The following is a 20,282-nucleotide window of genomic DNA, read 5'->3' as shown; positions in this document are numbered from 1 at the left end:
TTTTTTCATTGCAGAATGAGTGCAAAATACATTATGGTCAGCATTTTTTTTAAGTGGTGCAGGCATAAGAGTAATTTGAGATTGCAAAAATGAGCAGATATTAACTGTCAGACAAATTCATAATTGCTCAAGGTGACTTTTCAGAAAGAAGGAAAGTTTAGGAGGAAAACAGTCTCCATGAAATAGCTGTACTGCACATACTTTTTTGAATATATTTGCTGAATATGAGCAACATTAATTTCTACCAGCTCTGTAATATGTACAATATTTTGTTTATCTTTTAGGTTGAAGATTCAGAGATGTATCATGATGCAACTACAGTGTGTGGGTTGCTTGCTGTGGTTGTAATATCTCACCTACCCAGAGATGCTGCCATTGAATGGCACGTTGTTGCAGTAGTTGATGATCCACTCCAGAGAAAACATTTTACAGTGAAGATGTTGTCAGAGGGATTCCAAATTGAGTGTGAATCTGTGGAATCTAGTTCTGCATCTTGTGCATCAATCTCCGTACGTCTGAGCTTGATTTTACCATCCCCTTCTCAGCTTGATTTAGATGGACCTCTTCATGACTTAGTTGCTATGTTTAGACAAGCTGTTGAGAAACTTTCGGAAGACTGCACTGCGAGTCCTTTGTCTTTTAGAGCTTTCTTCAAGGAGGATGTGTTTGATGCTGAAACACTACAAACAGGTAAGACTTATGATGACAGAAACCAGATGTTAATCATGAGTATAAGATAATTTTTGTTTACTTCTACATAAGGTTTCACTGGAAGAAGACATTTTAGAAGTGCCTTTCAAGGATAGGTGGCCAAGATGGTCCATAGCATCCTGGGCAGTATCAGAAATAGTGTGGCCAGCAGGAGCAGGGAGGTGGTTGTTCCCCTGTACTCGGCACTGGTGAGGCCGCACCTCGAGTGCTGTGTTCAGTTTTGGGCCCCTCACTACAGGAAAGACATTGAGGTGCTGGAGCGTGTCCAGAGAAGGGCAACGAAGCTGGTGAAGGGTCTAGAGAACGAGTCTTATGAGGAGCGGCTGAAGGAACTGGAGTTGTTTAGCCTGGAGAAAAGGAAGCTGAGGGGAGAACTTACCTCTCTCTACAACTACCTGAAAGGAGGTTGTCAGTCTCTTCTCCCAAGTAACAAGCGATAGGACAAGAGAAAATGGCCTCAAGTTGTGCCAGGGGAGGTGTAGATTGGATATTAGGAAAAAATTCTTTACTGAAAGGGTTGTCAGGCATTGGAATAGGCTGCCCGGGGAAGTGGTGGAGTCACCATCCCTGGAGGTATTTAAAAGACATGTAGGTGTGGTGCTGAGGGACATGGTTTAGTGGTGGACTTGGCAGTGTTGGGGTAATGGTTGGACTCGATGATCTTAAAGGTCTTTTCTAACCTAAACAATTTTTCTTTTTCTGGTACCAGGCATGCTTCTCGTATAAAAAGGCTCTATTCTTGGACATTTTGAAGTCCAAACAGGGTAAAGCCCTGGATTTTTTGTTCTGATCTCTCTCAGCTGACCTGTCTTTGAGTAGGAGGTTGGATTAGATGATCTCAGTCCAATCTGAGTTATTTTGTGATTCCATGAAAGAGAAGTTGCTGAGAAATCCAGCCACCTCAGGGTTGAACAAAGGGAGAATTAATCTTTTGCATAAAAGGCTTTGAACTGCTGTCCATTTGGTAGCCTATTTTTGTGATGATCTAGAACTATGTTCAAGTAACCAGATTGTGTGTGCTAACAGGCACTCTTTTAAGAATAATTAATGAAATATAAATGTTTTAAAACAAATGTTGTATCCTCTAGATTAGAGGGTGTCCGGTTTTGAACATGGGCTGATTTCTTACCAACTTACTTAAATAGAACTTGCTAACCAAATTTACTGGGTTTTCCCAATGTTTATTTTTTTCAAAACCTCATTCCCTTACCAAGTAAAGAGAACACAGAACAATAAATACAATGTTGCAACTATAATTTATTTCTTATGTTGCACATCTATATTTTGGTCTATGCTTAGTTTGGGACAACTAATATTACAGAAGAGCACAAAAGCTTCTTTTATCTGTCAGGCCTATGAATCTGGTAGACCATACTTGCATTGAAATCAGTAAGAGCTTTGTTATCAGTTTGAGAAGGAGCAAAATCAGGTCCTTACTCTATATTTATCTCAAACATGCATGCACTTTAAAAATCCTTGCAGACCACAACTGATCCATATTAATTAGCTGACATAAATGTTAGCCCTCAAATATTCTACTGTCCTATTTTTTTTTTTCTTAACCTGCAGCAGTTTTTGAGGAAAATTCAACTTGACATTGTTTAATAGATTTAAAGTACAGGAATTGAAAGCTATAAAAATGTGGCATAGAATAAGCATATTTAATCCAGGAAGCAAGGAATGAACATATAGTCTGACAGAATGTTGTTGTTTTTACTACATCTTGTTTAAGAGCTAAAAGGAAACCTGATAAAACATGTTCCTGGCATGGGATTAACATTACTGTTTTGTCTGCTCTCTTTCTGATATTTCTCAGGCCATAAAATAATTATTTCCAAATAAATTTCATTTGCTTTATTATATATATTGTTCAATATAATGTATAAACTGTATACATAAAAATTTGATTCAAATCTATTCATATTATACTACCAATGACATAGATATAGAAGGATTTGTTATGATTGTCAAATGCTCATTCTCGTTCAGATCTCTGCACTGTCATAATAATTCCTGTCATTATAGCAATTTTATCATTATCCCCACTGGTAAGAAATACATTCTTGCAAATCTGTAGAATATATCGAATACATTAAATTTACAAGTAGCATTAATTCATTGATGAAGGTTTTTAAAATAACTTTTTTCTACTTAGGAAAAATTTCCAGAAAGTTCATGTAATGGAAGGAAGAAATATGCTATATATTTGAAAATAATTTCTCAAATTAAAATAGTTGTTGCTGAAGTGTGTTTTACTGATAGTTTCAATCTGATATAAAACTATTAGAAAACTAATTTTTAATACATTGTTAGACACAGGGACATATTTAAGTGTTCTGCTAATATGTGTCCTTGGAGCCTTGAAAGGCATGTATTCATTGAAGCCTCCTCAGCTTTCCAAAAGGTGCAGCATATTACTGAACTGTGTCCTTGACTGTCTTTTGTATTATTATTATTATTATTATACTTCTCATAATTTAAAATGCACTCACACATATATATTAACTCTCAGTTAAAAAAAGCACTGTATAAGGTCTCCAAGATGTTCCCATTCATTTCAGTATCCCCTAGACAGTGTCCATAAGCAAGATGACATAGTCTGTGTTTTATCTTCTCAGTTATTACTGGCAGTCTTTCGTTTTGACTGGCAAAACTACTGCAAACGTGTGTGTCCTTTAGTGTGCTTCACAGATGTAATATACCAGAACTAGTATCAGATCTTTCTTTTGAATCCCATGATATTTTAACCTACCTATAACACCAGCCCAAGGTGTTAGATTGTTAAGTTCTGATGACCACAGCTTCTTCCAGTTTCTCATAGTGTATTCCTGTTTTCCTATTGAGCCTTAAGGTGGTCCTCATGTTTCATCTGCAACAGCCCATTAATGTGTCCGCCTTCTTCCTAAATCTGGATTCAGGGCCAAGGGAGAAAAAAAGGAATGTTTTGCATTACCCAGTTTAATTCATTACCTGAACAGAATTCGAAACATACGTATAATATATTTAGGCAAGTTCAAATAAGCTTGTTCTGTTTATAGAACACATGAATCTGAATGCGGCAAGTCACAAATTGTGGCTTCCAAAATAGCACTGGTTTGTGTCTCATCAGTTCTGAGCATGGCCAAAACTTGCTCATACCTGTCTCTGTAGACTTGCCCTAGGATATTTTGAGTATTTGGATGTCTCTGTGGTGATTTCTGCTACCTCTAAAGGTTACTTTCTGTTGCAGAGTATGTCTGGGTGGGTATCAGAATTTACTTATGCTACTGATCTGATAGTTGGTAAAACGGTCTTTCAAACACAGCATAGGATTTTACTAGGACACAGAATAAAGCAGAAATGTACTGATCTTGACTTGAAAATCTGCAGGCCTAATACATGGACTTTCAAAAAATATTGTTTCCTTGATGTGGCTGCCAGGACACAAATGATATTCAGAGAGCAGTTTTTCAGTTGCCATTTATTAATTCAGCTCCAGTAGTGCTGGTTGCTAACCATCTGTATGATGACCCGTTAGCGACATGTTTGATCTCCAACATGTGGTAGACATTGTTAATCCCACAGGTAGGTCTGTCCTTTTGGAGTCTTCAGCTACCATCAGATGCATTGTCTGCTGAGGAAAGATAATAACGTAGCAGGGTTTGCTAGACGCCGGTACTCAAATATTTTTAATGTGAAACACGTCAGACAGATGTATCTATAATGGAAAAGACAGTAATTGTCATGCCTCAGAAATCAAGAGAGATGGTTGAGGAGATAACTGTTCCAGTCTTAGTGGAATTCAGTTGGACTTCCATAATGTCATAAGATTAGCGAATAGTCTTCAGTAATTCTTGTAAGATCTTGAATTGCAATGTATTGTCTCCTCTAGCAAAAACGTGAAAAAGACATAAAGGTACTTTTTCCTGAGTAGAACTTAAAATCATTGGAGTGAAAGGAGGAAATACTGCCACAGATCTTCTCAGATGAGCCTCTGATTAGATGAGTGCTTTTTTGGTGCAAAGAAATTGTCGTTTATGTAAAACTGTCCAAATAAATTAGAGAAATTTGTTTGTACCTGCCACAGTAAGATGAGAACCAGGAATATGTATACTCTGCATATTGTAAGAGGTTATTGGAAAATATTATAGCCGGTGTTACTGATGTCAAAAGAAGCTAAAGGTTTGTAATGCAAATTTGAGACAGATAGCTTTCTGTCACCCTAAGACCAGATGTAAAGTTTTATTGAACAAAGTGTAGTACTGATGGTGAACTTCTCAGAGGCAATCCCTCATAACATACGAGAGCATTATGGGCACCGTGCTGAGACCACAGAACATGTTAGAAGTAGGAGGATTAGATTAAGCTGACATATATACTTAGTAAGATGCTGTTAAGCCTTTAGAAGTCTTTAACATAAATTTGACTATTTCTTTCTTATTCTCATTTAAATATGCATTAATATAAACATGTCAGGACAATTTGCTATACCATCCAGTTGACTAGATTATACTTCAGTATAGGAAAGATGAATGTTCATAAGTCATCCCATTATGATTTCACAAGCCTTGTTCACAGGATGTATGCAAAATATTTTTGAATATTTATTAGGGAGTAGAAAAGGTCTTGCATTCACCAGAACATCATATTACATAATCCCTTTTTAATACTATAGAAAAAATGAAGTGGGAATATAAAAAGGCAAAAGATAACAGGAATAGAAAGGAGAGCCTGGTAGCAGCATTAAAATGAATATATAATTAGTTTTAAATGTGGCTCTACTCTGTAAACACTTAGGACTAAAAGGCTCTTAAAGTATTTATGTGTTTATCAAGTTTCAATGCTACTATAGTTTTAAAAAAATTCTAGTATGGCTTGAGTATAGTTTAACTTGAGTATAGTTTAACTGGACTTTAGAAAATCTTACTTGAACTGGGACTGTTTCTTGTGTTTAAAGAGAAACCCTGGTGATTAGGTGCACTCAGTTAGGAGTCCTTGCACTGACATAGTAACACCCTGTCACACGTAAAACATACTGCTTTTAAACTGAAGATTTTCCACCTGATAAGATTTAAAGCATTCTATTTATTAAAATACTGCATTATAAACACATTTTCTAGATGTTTCCCAAAACACACAGTTTCCAGTACTGGTAGAGTAATCTGGAACCAGAAATCTAGGAGAAGCGGAAGAAGATCAAGTAGAGATACCAAGATTAATTTTCTTAATAACACATGTCCAAGTGCATTACAGTTTAATATTTTTTAACTAATGCACTTTAAATTCACATTGGGAATTTATTTCACCTTAACTTTCTTGATGGATATGCCCTTATACACTGGGAAACAATTTCTCATGGAGACAGCTGGAATCTCAACCTCCAAACATTTGTACACGTGCCTACATGTTCTCATGTGAGTAATTGGTATTTACACAGCAGTCATGGAGAACTAGTCATGTGAGTAGAAACTAAATGGTCATTAAGAACTGTTTACTGAGTAACAATGAAGCAGTTACATAAGTGTTGATAATTTTTAAGTGTTGGTCCTTTTGAAATCAAGCTTTGCAATCACTAACTAATGAAGTAGTTGTTGTGACTAACATAGATAATTTGGCCAAACAAAAATATTTTTTTAAATATCATGATGTTGTCTGAAATAGGCTATAAAAATCAAACTTGATTTCTACCAAATTCTATTCATTTAGGCTAAATGGAAAATGTGAGAACAGTTGCCAACCTGAAAGAAAAGGAAAATTTCATATTAAATTTCTTGGGTTTCCTTTTAAGAAAACAAAGAATTTGCCAAGTATAATAGTTCAAGGAGCAGACCTACACTGATGCTGCTCAAAAAAAAAAAAAAAAAAAAAAAAAAAGTTATATTAGTACTTGGGGAAATGAATCAGATTATAATATACATAAACAATTAGTAAATACTGATGTGATTCATGAGTGTGTTTGAAATTACATTTTAAAAGGGTGAAAATAGCTAAATTTGGTCTTGAGCCACAGAGGTAGCTTTGCAGTCTTGCTATTGCTACACAAACTATCCAGTCAAGAGATCTGTTCTATTAAATGACCGTTAACATGCTGAAATTTTGAACTTTTTTTTATCAGTTTTCAAGGTTGTGCTGTTATTGTATCTACTGCAAGTCACTGTATGCATATTTTTAGCAGAACATCTCACATAAAATTATGGGGAAAGGCTTTTTTTGTTTGTTATCAAAGACATGGGGAAATTGTTTTAATAGTAATGTTGCTTCTTGACTGAATTTGCATAGGAAAGTGTTTTATGCCTGTAAGGCAGCTTAAAATGTATTAGATCCTACTTTAGGGCAGTGGCCTTCTGTCCTTTAGGGTGGGAAATTTATTTTTTAAGAGCACAGATACTAGATTGAGAAAAATTCAGCCACTCGGTGCCAAGGCCACGTAGCAAAGTTAGAACTCATCCTTATTCAAAGTGGACAGCATGTGACATCTAAAGGTTATGTATTGCACAGTCGTACATAAAAATCTTGGCTAAAACTTTAAATGGAAATAAATTCTTTAATTGCTTGACCCAAGATTGATCTAGAGCGTACACCTTTTATCCTTGATACGGAATACTAGCAATATATTGGTAAGGTTGTTTTAAAGCTGCTGTGTACAACTTCATATTTCTTTCAGAATTTCTGCCACTTAACATCTAAGATACATTTATAGGTTACTCTATCCCTCCTATCAAGTTTTCACATTATGTTGAAGTGCTCCTGAGCTTTTCACCAATTGAATTATTTGTATGGACTTTTTAATTTTCCTGTTGAAGGTTTGCATGTAGTTACCTGTAGGGCAGAATAGGCCTGTCAGAAAACAGACTTTTTGTACAGAATTATAAAGAAGAATTTCCTAAGTTTGCTAACATGTTGAAAGCTGATTCACTTTCCTCACATAATAAGTTTGGAAGATGCTAGACTTTTTTTATGGTGATCCAGGCAGTGGCCTTGCTGCTTGATGTTAGTTAGTAGTTTATCTCAATAAACATTGGAATTTGTTAAAAGCAGTAAGCTATAAGGTGAAAATCTTAAAAGAATAGATGTAAAGAAACATATGGAATGAGAAACTAATTTATTCTGTAATGAGTCAAAAGGGGTAATTTTGATAATTAGCTCTACAAGGAATCTCAACAAAGTAACACTCTTCTGGAAAACTGGTATCTTCTAGACAGGGGTATGTATACATGGTCTAGCCATATATGCACAAGTGTCTGTATACATGCATATAGTACAAACGTCCTACTACAATGTCATTATTAATTTCGAGAAACTTTGGTGCTTTGTTGAGAGAGAACAACTATAAAAGCATCTTGTAACAATGACATCAGGCAAGCAATCATTGCCAAATTTGGATCATCTGGTGTTTAATATGTGAGGCATATATGATCCGTCTATCTATCCAGAAACTATTTGTGACAAACTCAGTTTTTAAGGACACATCACAGATTATGGTTTACAATTACATAAGAAGCTTTTCTCTGAGATTGTTTCAACATGCCATCATTTTGGCACCAATTCTGCAATTCTGTATCAATAAACATTGAAACTAGATTTCTGGAGACCTCTGCACCATTTGTACAGATCCCTCTCTATATTACTTTTCATTTATAAGCAGAGGAAAAAACTATGGTGGTGTTTAAACCAGCAAAATTACATCTGACTTAGGAAGTCTACTGATCTTAAAATAATTGTAGGTTGAAAGTGAACTGGGGATAACATCATGTCTGCTTCCCTTGTTATTACTCATTCTAAATTTTTATTTAGGACCATTGCTTGAAACAGAATACTGCACTAGATGGACCTTTGGCATGACTAGCTTGTCTTTTGTATTTGCTCTTCTTTAGTACCAAAATGCTTGCCATTTCCTCTTTGTCTAGCAGACCTAAGAAGTAGTTCAATGGAAGAAAAGAGTGAATTTTGCAAGGAAGATCTATGTTTGGAGTTACATTTCCAGCCAATACGATATAAATAACAACACTCCTAATGGTAGCAGAAAGATCAATGAATAGGTGTATACCTTATTCCTGGGAAGGCTCCCGCGTTGCTTCAATGTGTCTGCTGTCACATCAAATGGATAATCCACAGGAGGGTTGAATGACCGTTGGCTGGCTGACCATTGTCAGTCATTCTGTGACATAACCTCTGCACTAAGTAGTACCAGTTCAATCTTCTTCTCTGATAATTTTTCCTAACCCCCTTTGAATGTATTGCTGATTGACAGCAGAAGCTATACTTCAGTATTTTTCATCCAGAGAAATCAAGGATTTTTAGCACTGCTAATATCAATAGCCTGGAAAATGGTATTATATCTACCAACTGTCAAACTATTAGGTTTGACAATAAACCTAAATAAACTATGACAGCAAACTTCCTTTCTCCTTGTACTGTTAAGTGACAATTCACATGTAAAGTTAAGTATTTGAGACTGGAAATTTTCCTACCCTGGCAATATGTGTAAGAAGCTGACAAATCTTTATTCTCTTGCTGGTTTTTTTCTCCTCCAGTTTCCTAAAGCTTTTGGATGCATCACTAGATCCTTATTTCCCAGGGTTGGGCTATTTCACCGAGTCTACTCTCCAAAATTGCCCTCACAACTGCAGTTCTCATACTGAAATATCCCCATTGCTTGGTCTACGTGCTCAGAGCATTAATGAGCATCACTCTTGAATAGAAAGAAGAAAGGCCAGGTGTCAGAACTAGCGCTGACTGATAGCCAAAACCATCAATAAATCTTACTTCAAAGCCTTCTACTTCCTCTCCAGTTTCCCCTCCAGTTCTTCCTTCTCCAGTCTCTCAAAGTTAATTTCTTTCTATAAGATCTTGCCTTTTGTCAACTGTAGATACCACTGACAGTGCCTATCAGGTTTTGTCAGACACCTGCTTAGCTTTCTTTGTTGAGACTTTTCATAGAGATAAGCAGCTGCTGAAAATCCAACTTTTAAGGGCTCTAATAAGTATAATACTGTTGTGGTTTAGGCCCAGCCAGCAGCTAAGCACCACGTGGCTGCTCATTCACTCCTCCCCGCTGGTGGGTTGTGTAGGAGAAAATATAACGAAAGGCTCATGGGTTGAGACAAGGACAGGGAGGGATCACTCACCAATTATGGTCATGGGCAAAACAGACTTGACTTGGAGGAAAAAAATCAATTTAATATGCTACCAATCAAATCAGAGTAGGGTAATGAGAAATAAACACTAAATCTTAAAAACACCTTCCCCTCCCCTCCATTCTTCCCAGGCTTAACTTCACTCCCAATTCGGGGAGTGGGAATGGGAGTTGTGGTCAGTTCATCACACATTTCTGCTGCTCCTTCCTCCTCAGGGGGAGGACTCCTCACGCTTCCCCAGCTCCACCGTGGGGTCCTTCCCATGGGAGACAGTCCCCCATGAACTTCTCCAACATGAGTCCCTCCCACAGGCCGCAGTCCTTCAGTCACAGACTGCTCCAGCGCGGGCTTTCCCACGGAGTCCCGGCCATCTTGGGGGGCATCCCCCTGCTCCAGCGTGGGCTCCTCCCCGGGCTGTGGGTGGGCATCTGCTCCCCCACTCCCCTCCATGGGCTGGGGGGGACAGCCTGCCATCTCCCCACGGGCTACGGGGGGCATCCCCTCCTGCCCTGCTCCTCCTCCCCTCCTTCCTCAGCTGACCTCGGTACCTGCAGAGGGATTCCTCTTGCTCTCCCAGAGGCGCTACCACCGTCACTGACAGGCTCGGCCTGGGCCAGAGGCGGCTCCGACTTGGAGCCGGGGGAGCTTCGAGCAGCTTCTCACAGGAGCCACGCCTACAGTCCCTCCCCTGCTCCCAAAACTCCGCCACACAAATCCAATAAAAACAGGTAAATGGGCAATGCTTATCCTGGTTTTGGCTGGGATAGAGTTAACTGTCTTCCTAGTAGCTGGTACAGTGCTATGTTTTGAGTTCAGTATGAGAAGAATGTTGATAACACACTGATATTTTCAGTTGTTGCTCAAGTAGTGTTTAGTCTAAAGTCAAGGATTTCTCAGCTTCTGATGCCCAGCAGCGAGAAAGCTGGAGGGACACAAGAAGTTGGCACAGGACACAACCAGGGCACCTGACCCAAACTGGCCAACGGTGTATTCCATACCATGGGACGTCCCATCTAGTTTAGGAACTGGGAAGTGGGAGTGGGGAATCGCCACTCGGGGACTGGCTGGGTGTCAGTCGGCGGGTGGTGAGCAATTGCCCTGCGCATCATTTGTACATTCCAATCCTTTTATTACTGCTGTTGTCATTTTATTAGTGTTATCATTATCATTAGTTTCTTCTTTTCTGTTCTATTAAACCGTTCTTATCTCAACTCACGAGTTTTACCATTTTCCTTCTGATTCTCTCCCCCATCCCACTGGGAAAGGGCGGGGAGGGAGGGAGTGAGCAGCTGAGTGGTACTTGGTTACCACCTGGGGTTAAATCATGACAATGGCTTAAATTCCTTTTGAAAACTCTTCCAGTGTCAGCCCTGTGGAAATCCTCTGTTCTGCAAGCAGTAGGACATGACATCTTCTCTTCTCGGTCCAGATATATTTGTTCAATATATTAGGTATCAAATTCAGCTGTCAGCAGTCTCTCAGCAATGAATCTGTACAATCTCTAAGGTTATCCAAAAAGTTTGGACATTTGCTTGGAAACAGGTAAGACCTTCTTGTTATCTAATGGCATGGAGTACTTCTTTACAAAGATGTGAAGCTAAAAAAGAAATTGAAACAGTGCCCTGAATCGAACCACAAATACAGGCAGAAACTTCTACAGGCAGTAAAAGAAGATGATGCTGTGGGCATAGTTTGCTTTGATAGCCTAGATCTTATGGTTTGTCCATATGAGTAATGGAAGCCAAAGAAGCTACCTTCCTGAAGCCCAGGGACAGCATGGACATGAGGATTATTTATTGCTCAGAGTAAAAAGTGATGAAACGCCTTTGTACTCTATTGTCGATTTGTTTCCCCTGCCCTTGCCCCTTCTCCATAGTCTAAAGATACCTCTCTTTTGGACCTGGGGAAGAGGCCTGAAGACAGAAAGCTAGGCAAGGAAGCAAGACCTGTTTGTACTCCACAGGTATGTTTAGGGCAAAAAAGTCTCCAGTGTTTACTGCCTCTGGTGTGTACACAGTCAAAGTTGGACTGTGCAGCCAAACTTTGCATCCTAAACACTCAGCTTACTGTTTTCATGGTTATTACTCAATAATATCCCTTCTTTTGTTTTCTTTGTGTGAATTAAGAGGTATATACACTTTTTTTTTTTTTTTTTTTTTTTTTTTGAGGCTGCTAAAATGTGGATCTGGAGTTTCTTTTGATTTCAGTCTCTTAGACTCTGGGAAAACTGGGACTGGAAACTGGTCTGAAGGACACCACTTAATTATTTTCTTAATTTTAGAAGTACTACAAATCAGATTTCTGATTCAAATATTTTCAACATGCATTTGTAAAGGAGGGTTTTCTGTTTTTGAAACACCTTTCGAAGTTATACTTTGACTTAGAAGGAAATATATAAAAACTATGCTTAGCATCCATAGAAGTACTGCAATTTTGTTCAACCATTTACCACCCACAAGTTGGGCTTGGGATTTCATTTGATTTATCCAATATAATGATGCCATTACACCAAGAAAAAGTGAAGAGGAAAGTTGTTTTGTTGTTTTTGCCGTCTGCACTGTAACTTCTAATCCAAGAAGATAGCTGTAACTAACCATCAAAAGAAAGTATTTTGCCATTGTCACACTTCATGCAATTTGACTTTGCATAATATATGCAGTGGTGCTCCCAATAGTCTATTTCTTTTAACATTTCTGATAAATTTAGGTTTAAAATAGCATGAAGTTATTAGGTATAATTGAGCAATTTCCAATTCTTAGAAAAACAAGCAATGAAAAATTTCTCCTTTTTTCCTTCCTTTGGACTTTGCTCAGCTTTTACTAGTATCCTATAGCTTTTACTAGTATACTATACATCATATCCGCTGTGTTAAAATCCAATTAATAGCTCTAATTCATTGACACTGAAAGCACATTTATAACATAGTTCCTTTAGGCACTTCTTTTCTGCTTGCACTGTTAAGTCTAGAGTATCAACACTGGATAATTGGAAAACAGGTAAATTTTTTCCATTGTAACAAATTAGAACATTCCTTCTCTTTCTACATTATTTCTGAGGCAAAAGTGTAGCCAGCAGGTTGAGGGAGGTGGGCCAGCAGACCTGGAATACTAGAATAGGATAATAAGAGAAAGAGGTCACCAAACTGGAGAAAGTCCAGACAAGAGCCACTAGAACAAAAGGTCCAGTGAGTGGTGTGTAGACCATACGAGAAAAGACTGCAGGCACCGGCTTTGTTCCACCTAGGAAGGAGAAGGCTATGGAGGAACCAAATTTCAGTCTTCCCTTACTTAAATAGGCATTGCAGAGAAGGAGACAGGATTTTTTCAGAGTTGCACCCTAAAAGGAAGGGAGCAACAGTCACAAGGTGCAGCAAGAGAGATTCCAGCAAAGAATGAATTTTGGTTGCATGCTGGCACAGGCTGCCCAGAGGCTGTGGAACCTCTACCTTGGAGGTCTTCAAAACCTGACTGCACAAGGCCCTCAGCAAACTGGTCGAATGTCTAAAGTTAGCCCTGCTCTGAGCGTGAAGGAGGTTGGACTATATGATTTTCAGAGAACCTTACCGATCAAAATTATTCTATGACTCCCAATATTATTCTATGATTCCATATTATTATTAAATTACAATGAATTGGCAAAAAAGAGTAGCATTTAACTGCAGATTCTGAAAAAAATTACCATTTCTTTCTGCATGTCATTAATAATCCACACTCTTAAAAAGATAACTACCACTCCTTACTTGAATAATAATTACTGAAACCAACAAGCAAGTTTTTCCTATTGGAGTATGTCTTTGAAAGAGACACGTTTTTTTAGAAGTGTCTAGATTCTTTGTTCTTTTTTTTTTCTAACTCGTTTCTCTGTAGTGTGCACATTTGTTCTTTTTTCTTTCCATCTCTTTGTCTTAACAGAACTCATACAAGTTCAGAATTAGAATTATCATTGGGCTGTGATATCTCTGCAGTATTTCTTATGACGAAGTAAAGCCAATGTGTTTCTAGAGTCTAATTCATTTGATAATGATTGAGACACCTGAGGATGAGGAATCCTCTTATGAAGTTAAATAGTTTATGCCATCAGTAATGTCATATCTTCAACTGGAAAACCTTTTGTTCTCCTCATTTAAACACATTAGTAGATGGTTATACCATTTGATATGAGGGCTATATACTAATTTAACCAGGTTTTAATAGAATTTGGAAAATCATTTAAAAATGATAATTTGCAAACTGTAAAATGCACAACTTTCAAACCTCTAGAGAACTTCCAAACTTTGTTCAAAACTTTTGCTCATCCGGAGGGAAAGACTTTATAAACTTTGAAAATCAAAATTAATTCTCTTTACCTAATAGTAATATTGCTGGAAGAAAAAAAAAATGAGTATGTTGAATATTGCTGTTCCTCATATTTACAGAGTACTGACTTGTCTTTAATCATCCTGCCAAGAATGTATGGGTCAGTATACCAGATAATGGGGTGAAATTAGATGTAAGAAAAATAACAGTATCTCACCTATTCTGCTTTCAACTATATCACATCCATATACCAATGCTGTGGATGTAAATCTATTTGAGATGTACAAGCAACTTCCTGTTTGTGGCACAGGATTAAGTGACTTGGTAACTTCACAGAAGATGGCAAAATTATGGACCTTTGTTTTCCTGAAGTTCTTAGCTGAAGTTATGGATGCTCCGCAACTCACAAAATGAGGTGCTGTTTAGAGGCAGCACAATAGTAAGAATAGGTAAGTAGAGCCCTGAAGAAGAATAGTTCATTGAAGTGCATGCCTTGTTCCAGAAAGGAGTCTTGAGATCAAATCTGTTTTGAGATTGCTCTTCTACTGGGCATAACTTCATCATTTTAGAATTGTCAAGGGATCCTGTCATTTCCAGACTTTTATGAAAAGCATGACTAATTGAAGCCAGCCTAGGGCATTTTCTACAGTTACATACATGAAGACAAATATATTCTAATTTAGCTGATTACTCTATTTTTTCTTTGCATTAACTACATAGAATATGCTTTGAATTCTTTTGTTTTATATCACGTAACGTAACTTACCTGCTGTGATTTAATCAAGTATTTGGGTCACTCAAACTATAATAGCAACAGAAATAATCAGTATTTCTATCTTTAGATTAGGCTTTTTTTATTTTTACTTTTCTTCTAAATTAATTTTTTTTCTTGTGATTGTTTTTAGCTGTGATAGTATGCAAACCACTTTAAACTTTTGATCCTTTAAAAATTTTGAAACAGAAACCTCAGCTGTTTAACAGTGCTTTTTTTGGGCATTTTAGGCTTAACTTGTTTGAAAATACTTTATGCAGGAGTTCTGCAAACTCTTTAAGCATATTAAAATTTCATTTTGATAGGAAACATGCTGCATAATACTTTCTCACTACAGAAATTAATGCCACAGTACTTATTCTGCAGTAAGTTTACCTTACGATGCCGCTTTAAAAAATGTCTTTGGCAAGTATTCACTGGAAGGAACACTTTGGTGTTTGGTGTTAGGCAGGAGTTATTCTAAGCACATTGCTTACAACGCTTTTTTACATTTTTTTCCATGTTTTTTATGTTTCACTTTTCATGAATATACTGCAGACAGGCTGAAAAGCATTTCGGAAGTTTTCATCACTTAAAGCATACTCATTTGAAGTCAATAATTATATTAAAAAGACTTTAGCAGTTTCAAGGTGTATTGATGTGATACTAAAGTACATCTTCTGTAAGAGATGTTATTTTTAGCTCTCAGCTGGCTAGGAACCCTCAATTAATTATCATTGTAGCACACATTTCAAAAATAGTCAGTCCCCACTGTCATTTAGAAGAAAAAAGCAAATAATACACTTTCTGCAAGACAGTAAGACTTAAATATGCTTGTCCAAACGTAGGAAAACTTGTTTATTTTTCTGGCACACAAACGAAAGCTGTCCAAAGGTTGATGGAAGAGCATCACATGCCGGCCAGGAGGAGCTATGGATTTAGAGGCAAGACCTTGGCCCATTTGAACCAGAATGATTCTAGTGAGAGATTGCAGTCTTTAGTTCATCCAAAGGATGGTCCCTGCTCTGATATATAATGTGTCAAGACACATAAAACAAGCCCAAGCTTCAGAAAACACAGACAATCTGAGCTCTGAAAACCAAGTCAAGCTGAACGTCAGACATCATTTGCTGCTGTGGTTTTGCTTTTTAGGTGAACTTAAATCCCAGTCTATGGAAATTATCAGAAATTATGTTATTAACATCACTGGGAAAAAACTTCAGCACAGTTGACCAAGTTCAAAGGCATAATTTGATCCTTCATTTTCAATAGGGAGATGAAAATGCAAGGCTTCATCTTAGAGTACCCCACTTGCTTGGTCTTTTCTGCTCTTCCATTTTGGTCTCCTATTCTGTTTGTTTCCCTTTCTTTTTACTTCTGTTCATCCCTCATTCTGGACCACATAAATCATGTCTCAGGCTGCATCATGGAAAACATGCTACAGGAGTAAAACTTGAAGGCAGGCACAGTGAGCCAACTGCAACAAAACAAGATGTAAAAATTAAGAGGCAGCAGGCTAAGTGTCTTGATTCAGAAAAAGGAGATGTGACTGACATAAACCAGAGTATAGCAAGCAGGGTTATAAAGCTAAAGCTTCTGTTTTAAAAACGTGTTCTTCTGTGCTGAAAATATGAGTGGTAGCAAGAAGTAGTAAGCAAAAACATGTGTACAGAAATTCACAGCTTGGATTCTACTGGGTGTTATTTATTAAATTATGAGCCACCAATGTGTTTCTTTGTCCCCTCTTCAGAAGGAAAATAGTGGCACAGAAACAAAAGAAACTTGACAGATCACACACAGTCCTCGTACCTACCTAAATGCAGCACATCCATCCTCTTGGTTGTTGCCAATATTTAAAAAGGACCAGGTTTTGTACTAACAGGAGGAATAGAGGTATTTGAAAACCAAACATTCCTTTTTAGGCTCCTGATAACGGTGAGGTACTTGTGTCTCGTGTGAAGTGCTGAGGGCTGTTCCTTGCCATTGGAATCTGCATGGCGACAGCTGGACTCCAGTTAAAGTAGGGGTAGAGTCAGCGGCCGGAGCAGCACGGCTTTGATGCAGGAGAGAAGTTCAGCTTGGTATCATGATCCCTAAGCAAACTGGAACTTTCTTCTGAAGCCACATGCAAGTCAGTGATTATGATAGGCCACAGCTTGCGTGGTAAAGTCCAAGGTTTGGGTTTAATTTGTTGAGGGATTACAAAAACAGTGTCACCTCTCACCGTACGCCACAGTTGGTTGCTTAGTTGTTAATTTGTAATAACAGGCTGTTTTTCAGTTAAAGAGAACATCTCAGTGCCATTTGAAATGCTCACTGTTGTTGACTAGTAGGCTTAGACTGTTGTCCTCTCTGTCACTGACCTTCTGCGGTTGGTTTGTCCGTGACTTCAATACATGTTTGTGCAAGATCACCAGATTCCCTAGAAGTCTCACAGCCTGCTAAGTATGTTATGCTTAAGCACCAAAAACTTTTCATGAGTTTAAATTATCTTTGATTTATTAACGTTTTTCAGATGGTGCTCTGTCTTTCCTCTCCTTATAAAAGCAGTCCTACACAGGACTTCATGTGTGTGTATTAAGGGCTTTGCCCTGCAGAGAATAGCCTTCTGTCATGTTGATTCCATGATATCATAATGTACATTTTAAAACTTGGCAAAATAGGAGAGAAAGAGGAAAGTAATGCAATACTTTTTTCTGGGTTCTTGATGATGCATCACCTTTTAGTTAGAACGTGAAGCAGCCTCTGTACATTCACTTCATGGTACACAAATTCGACCTATACCAGTGATAACTTAGCCTTTCACTCTTTATATAAAATCAACTGAGCAATAATATTATTATTTATACTGTTCCTATAGTAAACCTCATGTTGTCAGTTAAGAACAGCAAGATAGTATGATTATAAATTCTTATGTTTTAGTTACTGCAATCCACTCGCAGATAATATGGTTTGTAATGTAAATCCTGGTCATGTCTCTAGGATATAAAATAGCCATGAATTATTGTTACATATTTTTCAGAAAGCCTTTCAGAATAAAAAATGAAATTGAACACTTAAGAAAGTATGTGGGAGCTGTAGGAAATACCATGTTATCTTTTATTAGATTATGGTGGCAACAATGGGGGAGAAAGGTTTAAAAGAAAGGGCAAAATATGACAGTAACATGTACAGCATTATAAATTCTTTATGTGTGTGTGCATGCATGATGCAAAGTGACAAATTTGAAATAGTATTTATTTTTAAGATATATATGAATTTATTTAAGAAAAATGCACTATCAAATGTGGCAACAGTTCAATACATATGCACATACCTAATCCACCCATACAAATGTGTATCTACTTTTCTGAACTGAAGCTTATGTCTAAAATTATCCTGCTAAAAGTGGCCCCATATAAGGGAAACAATAAAAATACCACAACAAATTTTTAATAGGCCTGGAGAACTAAGTATCAAGTAACCAGAGGACTGTGATCAATACCTTAAATCAGAAGTGAAGATTAGAAAATTAAATGAAATGTAAAAATTCTGCATTGTCCACACAAGCACAATTTATATGTGAAACTTACCCTTAAAAACACATTCTGTGTAATTAACCTATTCTGAGCAACTAATTATTATTATCAAAAAGGTCAGCTTCCATGCCACAATAATGTTGTGCATACAAGTATTTTCCTTTCCTTGTTTAGAAACATAATAGATTTTTTCTGTGCTTTTTATGTCTATTTTTTTTTTTAAATACTGATATTTTCTTTGCATTCTTCCATTATTTTCTTAAACAATAGGAATTTCACTTTCATAACATAAATAAATATATTTCAAGCTTTTCCATGCTGCTCAGCCAAATTAAGTGAATGCTGACATTTAGTTACCTGGCAGGATGCAGAGCTAAAGTATGCCAGTAAGAGTAGATGCTCTGGAGAAATTTGATTTAGACTGTATCATCTCCTTCCTTTAAAAACCTGAGATAACCTCCATTGAATTCTTCACTTTCAATAATCCAGTTTTTCTAATACAAAGCTTCCCATCTACTTTAAGTTCATTATGACACTGCAGTAAAATAACATTTACAAACTTTAAATGTACAGCTTTCAGATATGGTTATTACTAAAGCTGAAATATTATTTAAAGCACTTCACGTGTTATTACCTATAGAACTTTAATTTTTAATAACTCTACTGGAAAAACTGTGTAAAACAAGATATTTTAAAAGATGCCAAAATTATTATATAATATTTCCTCTCGTTACCATGTTCTAAGTCCCTTTGATTTATCCCAGCTTGGAACATTAGACTAGACATGAAGTGGTAGAACATTCTTACAGTTAAAAAAAAGTGTATATACATATTCTTATATATATGTATAGGTGTACATGAATCTCCTCTGGCTCCCCTCTCTGCAGAGAAAATTTTCCTCTTGTCAGTTCATTGATCCTAATATCATCTTAGAATAGAGAAGGCATTTTGAAGTATAGAGTTCTTTTCCTTCATGCTGTTTTAACTATGGTTTATATGTAGGTAAATACCAGTCCTTTGTGGTTATATTTAGCATAAGTATTGAGCTTTTCTTTTTACCTTTGTCTTTCTGGGTTTTTCATCTGTTAACTATTTGCCTAAGCAGGCTGTTGGCACTTTCTTTCTGAAGTTTTAAGAAATTTCAGGTATTTTCTTTTAAGCTGAGGTTCAGGCTCAGTGATTTTAGAGACCATTTTAAGTTGCTAGTATTATGAAGTCTATCTAAAAGGTGTCACACTTCAGTTTTCATGCAAAATGTTATTTGCATCTGATTGCAGCTCTGCAAACTCATCTTGGCTTGCAGTGTCTAGCATTTGAAGTGTTCTGTCTATTCATAAAATAGGAACGGCACTGGCAATAGCTGTTCAGGGTGCTCCAAACTCATTTTTCAATATACCAGAATTCTATTTTGGAGACACTGTTTCAAGTAATAGAAAACAAATTTTGGCCCTATACTGTTGATCTTGTACTTTACAGACTGTTTCTCATCTATTATTCTGCCATCCATTGTCTCACAGGAATCTGATGGGAGTTGCGTAGTTTTTCTTGCAAAGGCTAGATTATATAAGAATGGAACAGCTCTGCTTGATTTTCATATAATTGCAAGCTAAATTGCAAGACTGGAAATTGGGGACAAGTACATTTTGCATCTGAAGTGATCAGATTCAACATTAGAGCTCTTGATACAGTTCTCATGGAACAACCTTAGCCCAAATTGTTCACCTTCGCTAAAAAAACAGACTTGCAGACACGCTGTAATCCTTAGCCAATATTTTGTAAAAAAATCTGCTGGTGTTTCTGCAGCAAAACTTGTTAGTCTTACTAGTAGTGTTAAATTTGCAAAGTGACAATTCCATGTTAGCTCATTTGATAAATACCCTTTGACCAGATA

The 20,282-nt window shown here is 37.0% G+C and overlaps 1 protein-coding gene across 2 annotated transcripts in view; it reads left to right on the top strand.

Annotated features, from left to right (window-relative positions):
• The window catches only part of DPH6 (diphthamine biosynthesis 6), a 215,357-nt gene that overhangs the window by 171,410 nt on the left and 23,665 nt on the right, over positions 1 to 20,282 (top strand). For both annotated transcript variants that reach the window (XM_049825129.1, XM_049825128.1), the window contains one exon: positions 285 to 690. In XM_049825129.1, coding sequence (XP_049681086.1) covers positions 285 to 690 — 406 coding nt within the window. The remainder of the gene's footprint in view (positions 1 to 284; positions 691 to 20,282) is intronic.

Source organism: Accipiter gentilis, chromosome 22, assembly GCF_929443795.1.
Source record: "Accipiter gentilis chromosome 22, bAccGen1.1, whole genome shotgun sequence".
Classification (NCBI taxonomy): domain Eukaryota; kingdom Metazoa; phylum Chordata; class Aves; order Accipitriformes; family Accipitridae; genus Astur; species Astur gentilis.
This window is presented reverse-complemented; position numbering and strand designations above follow the sequence as displayed.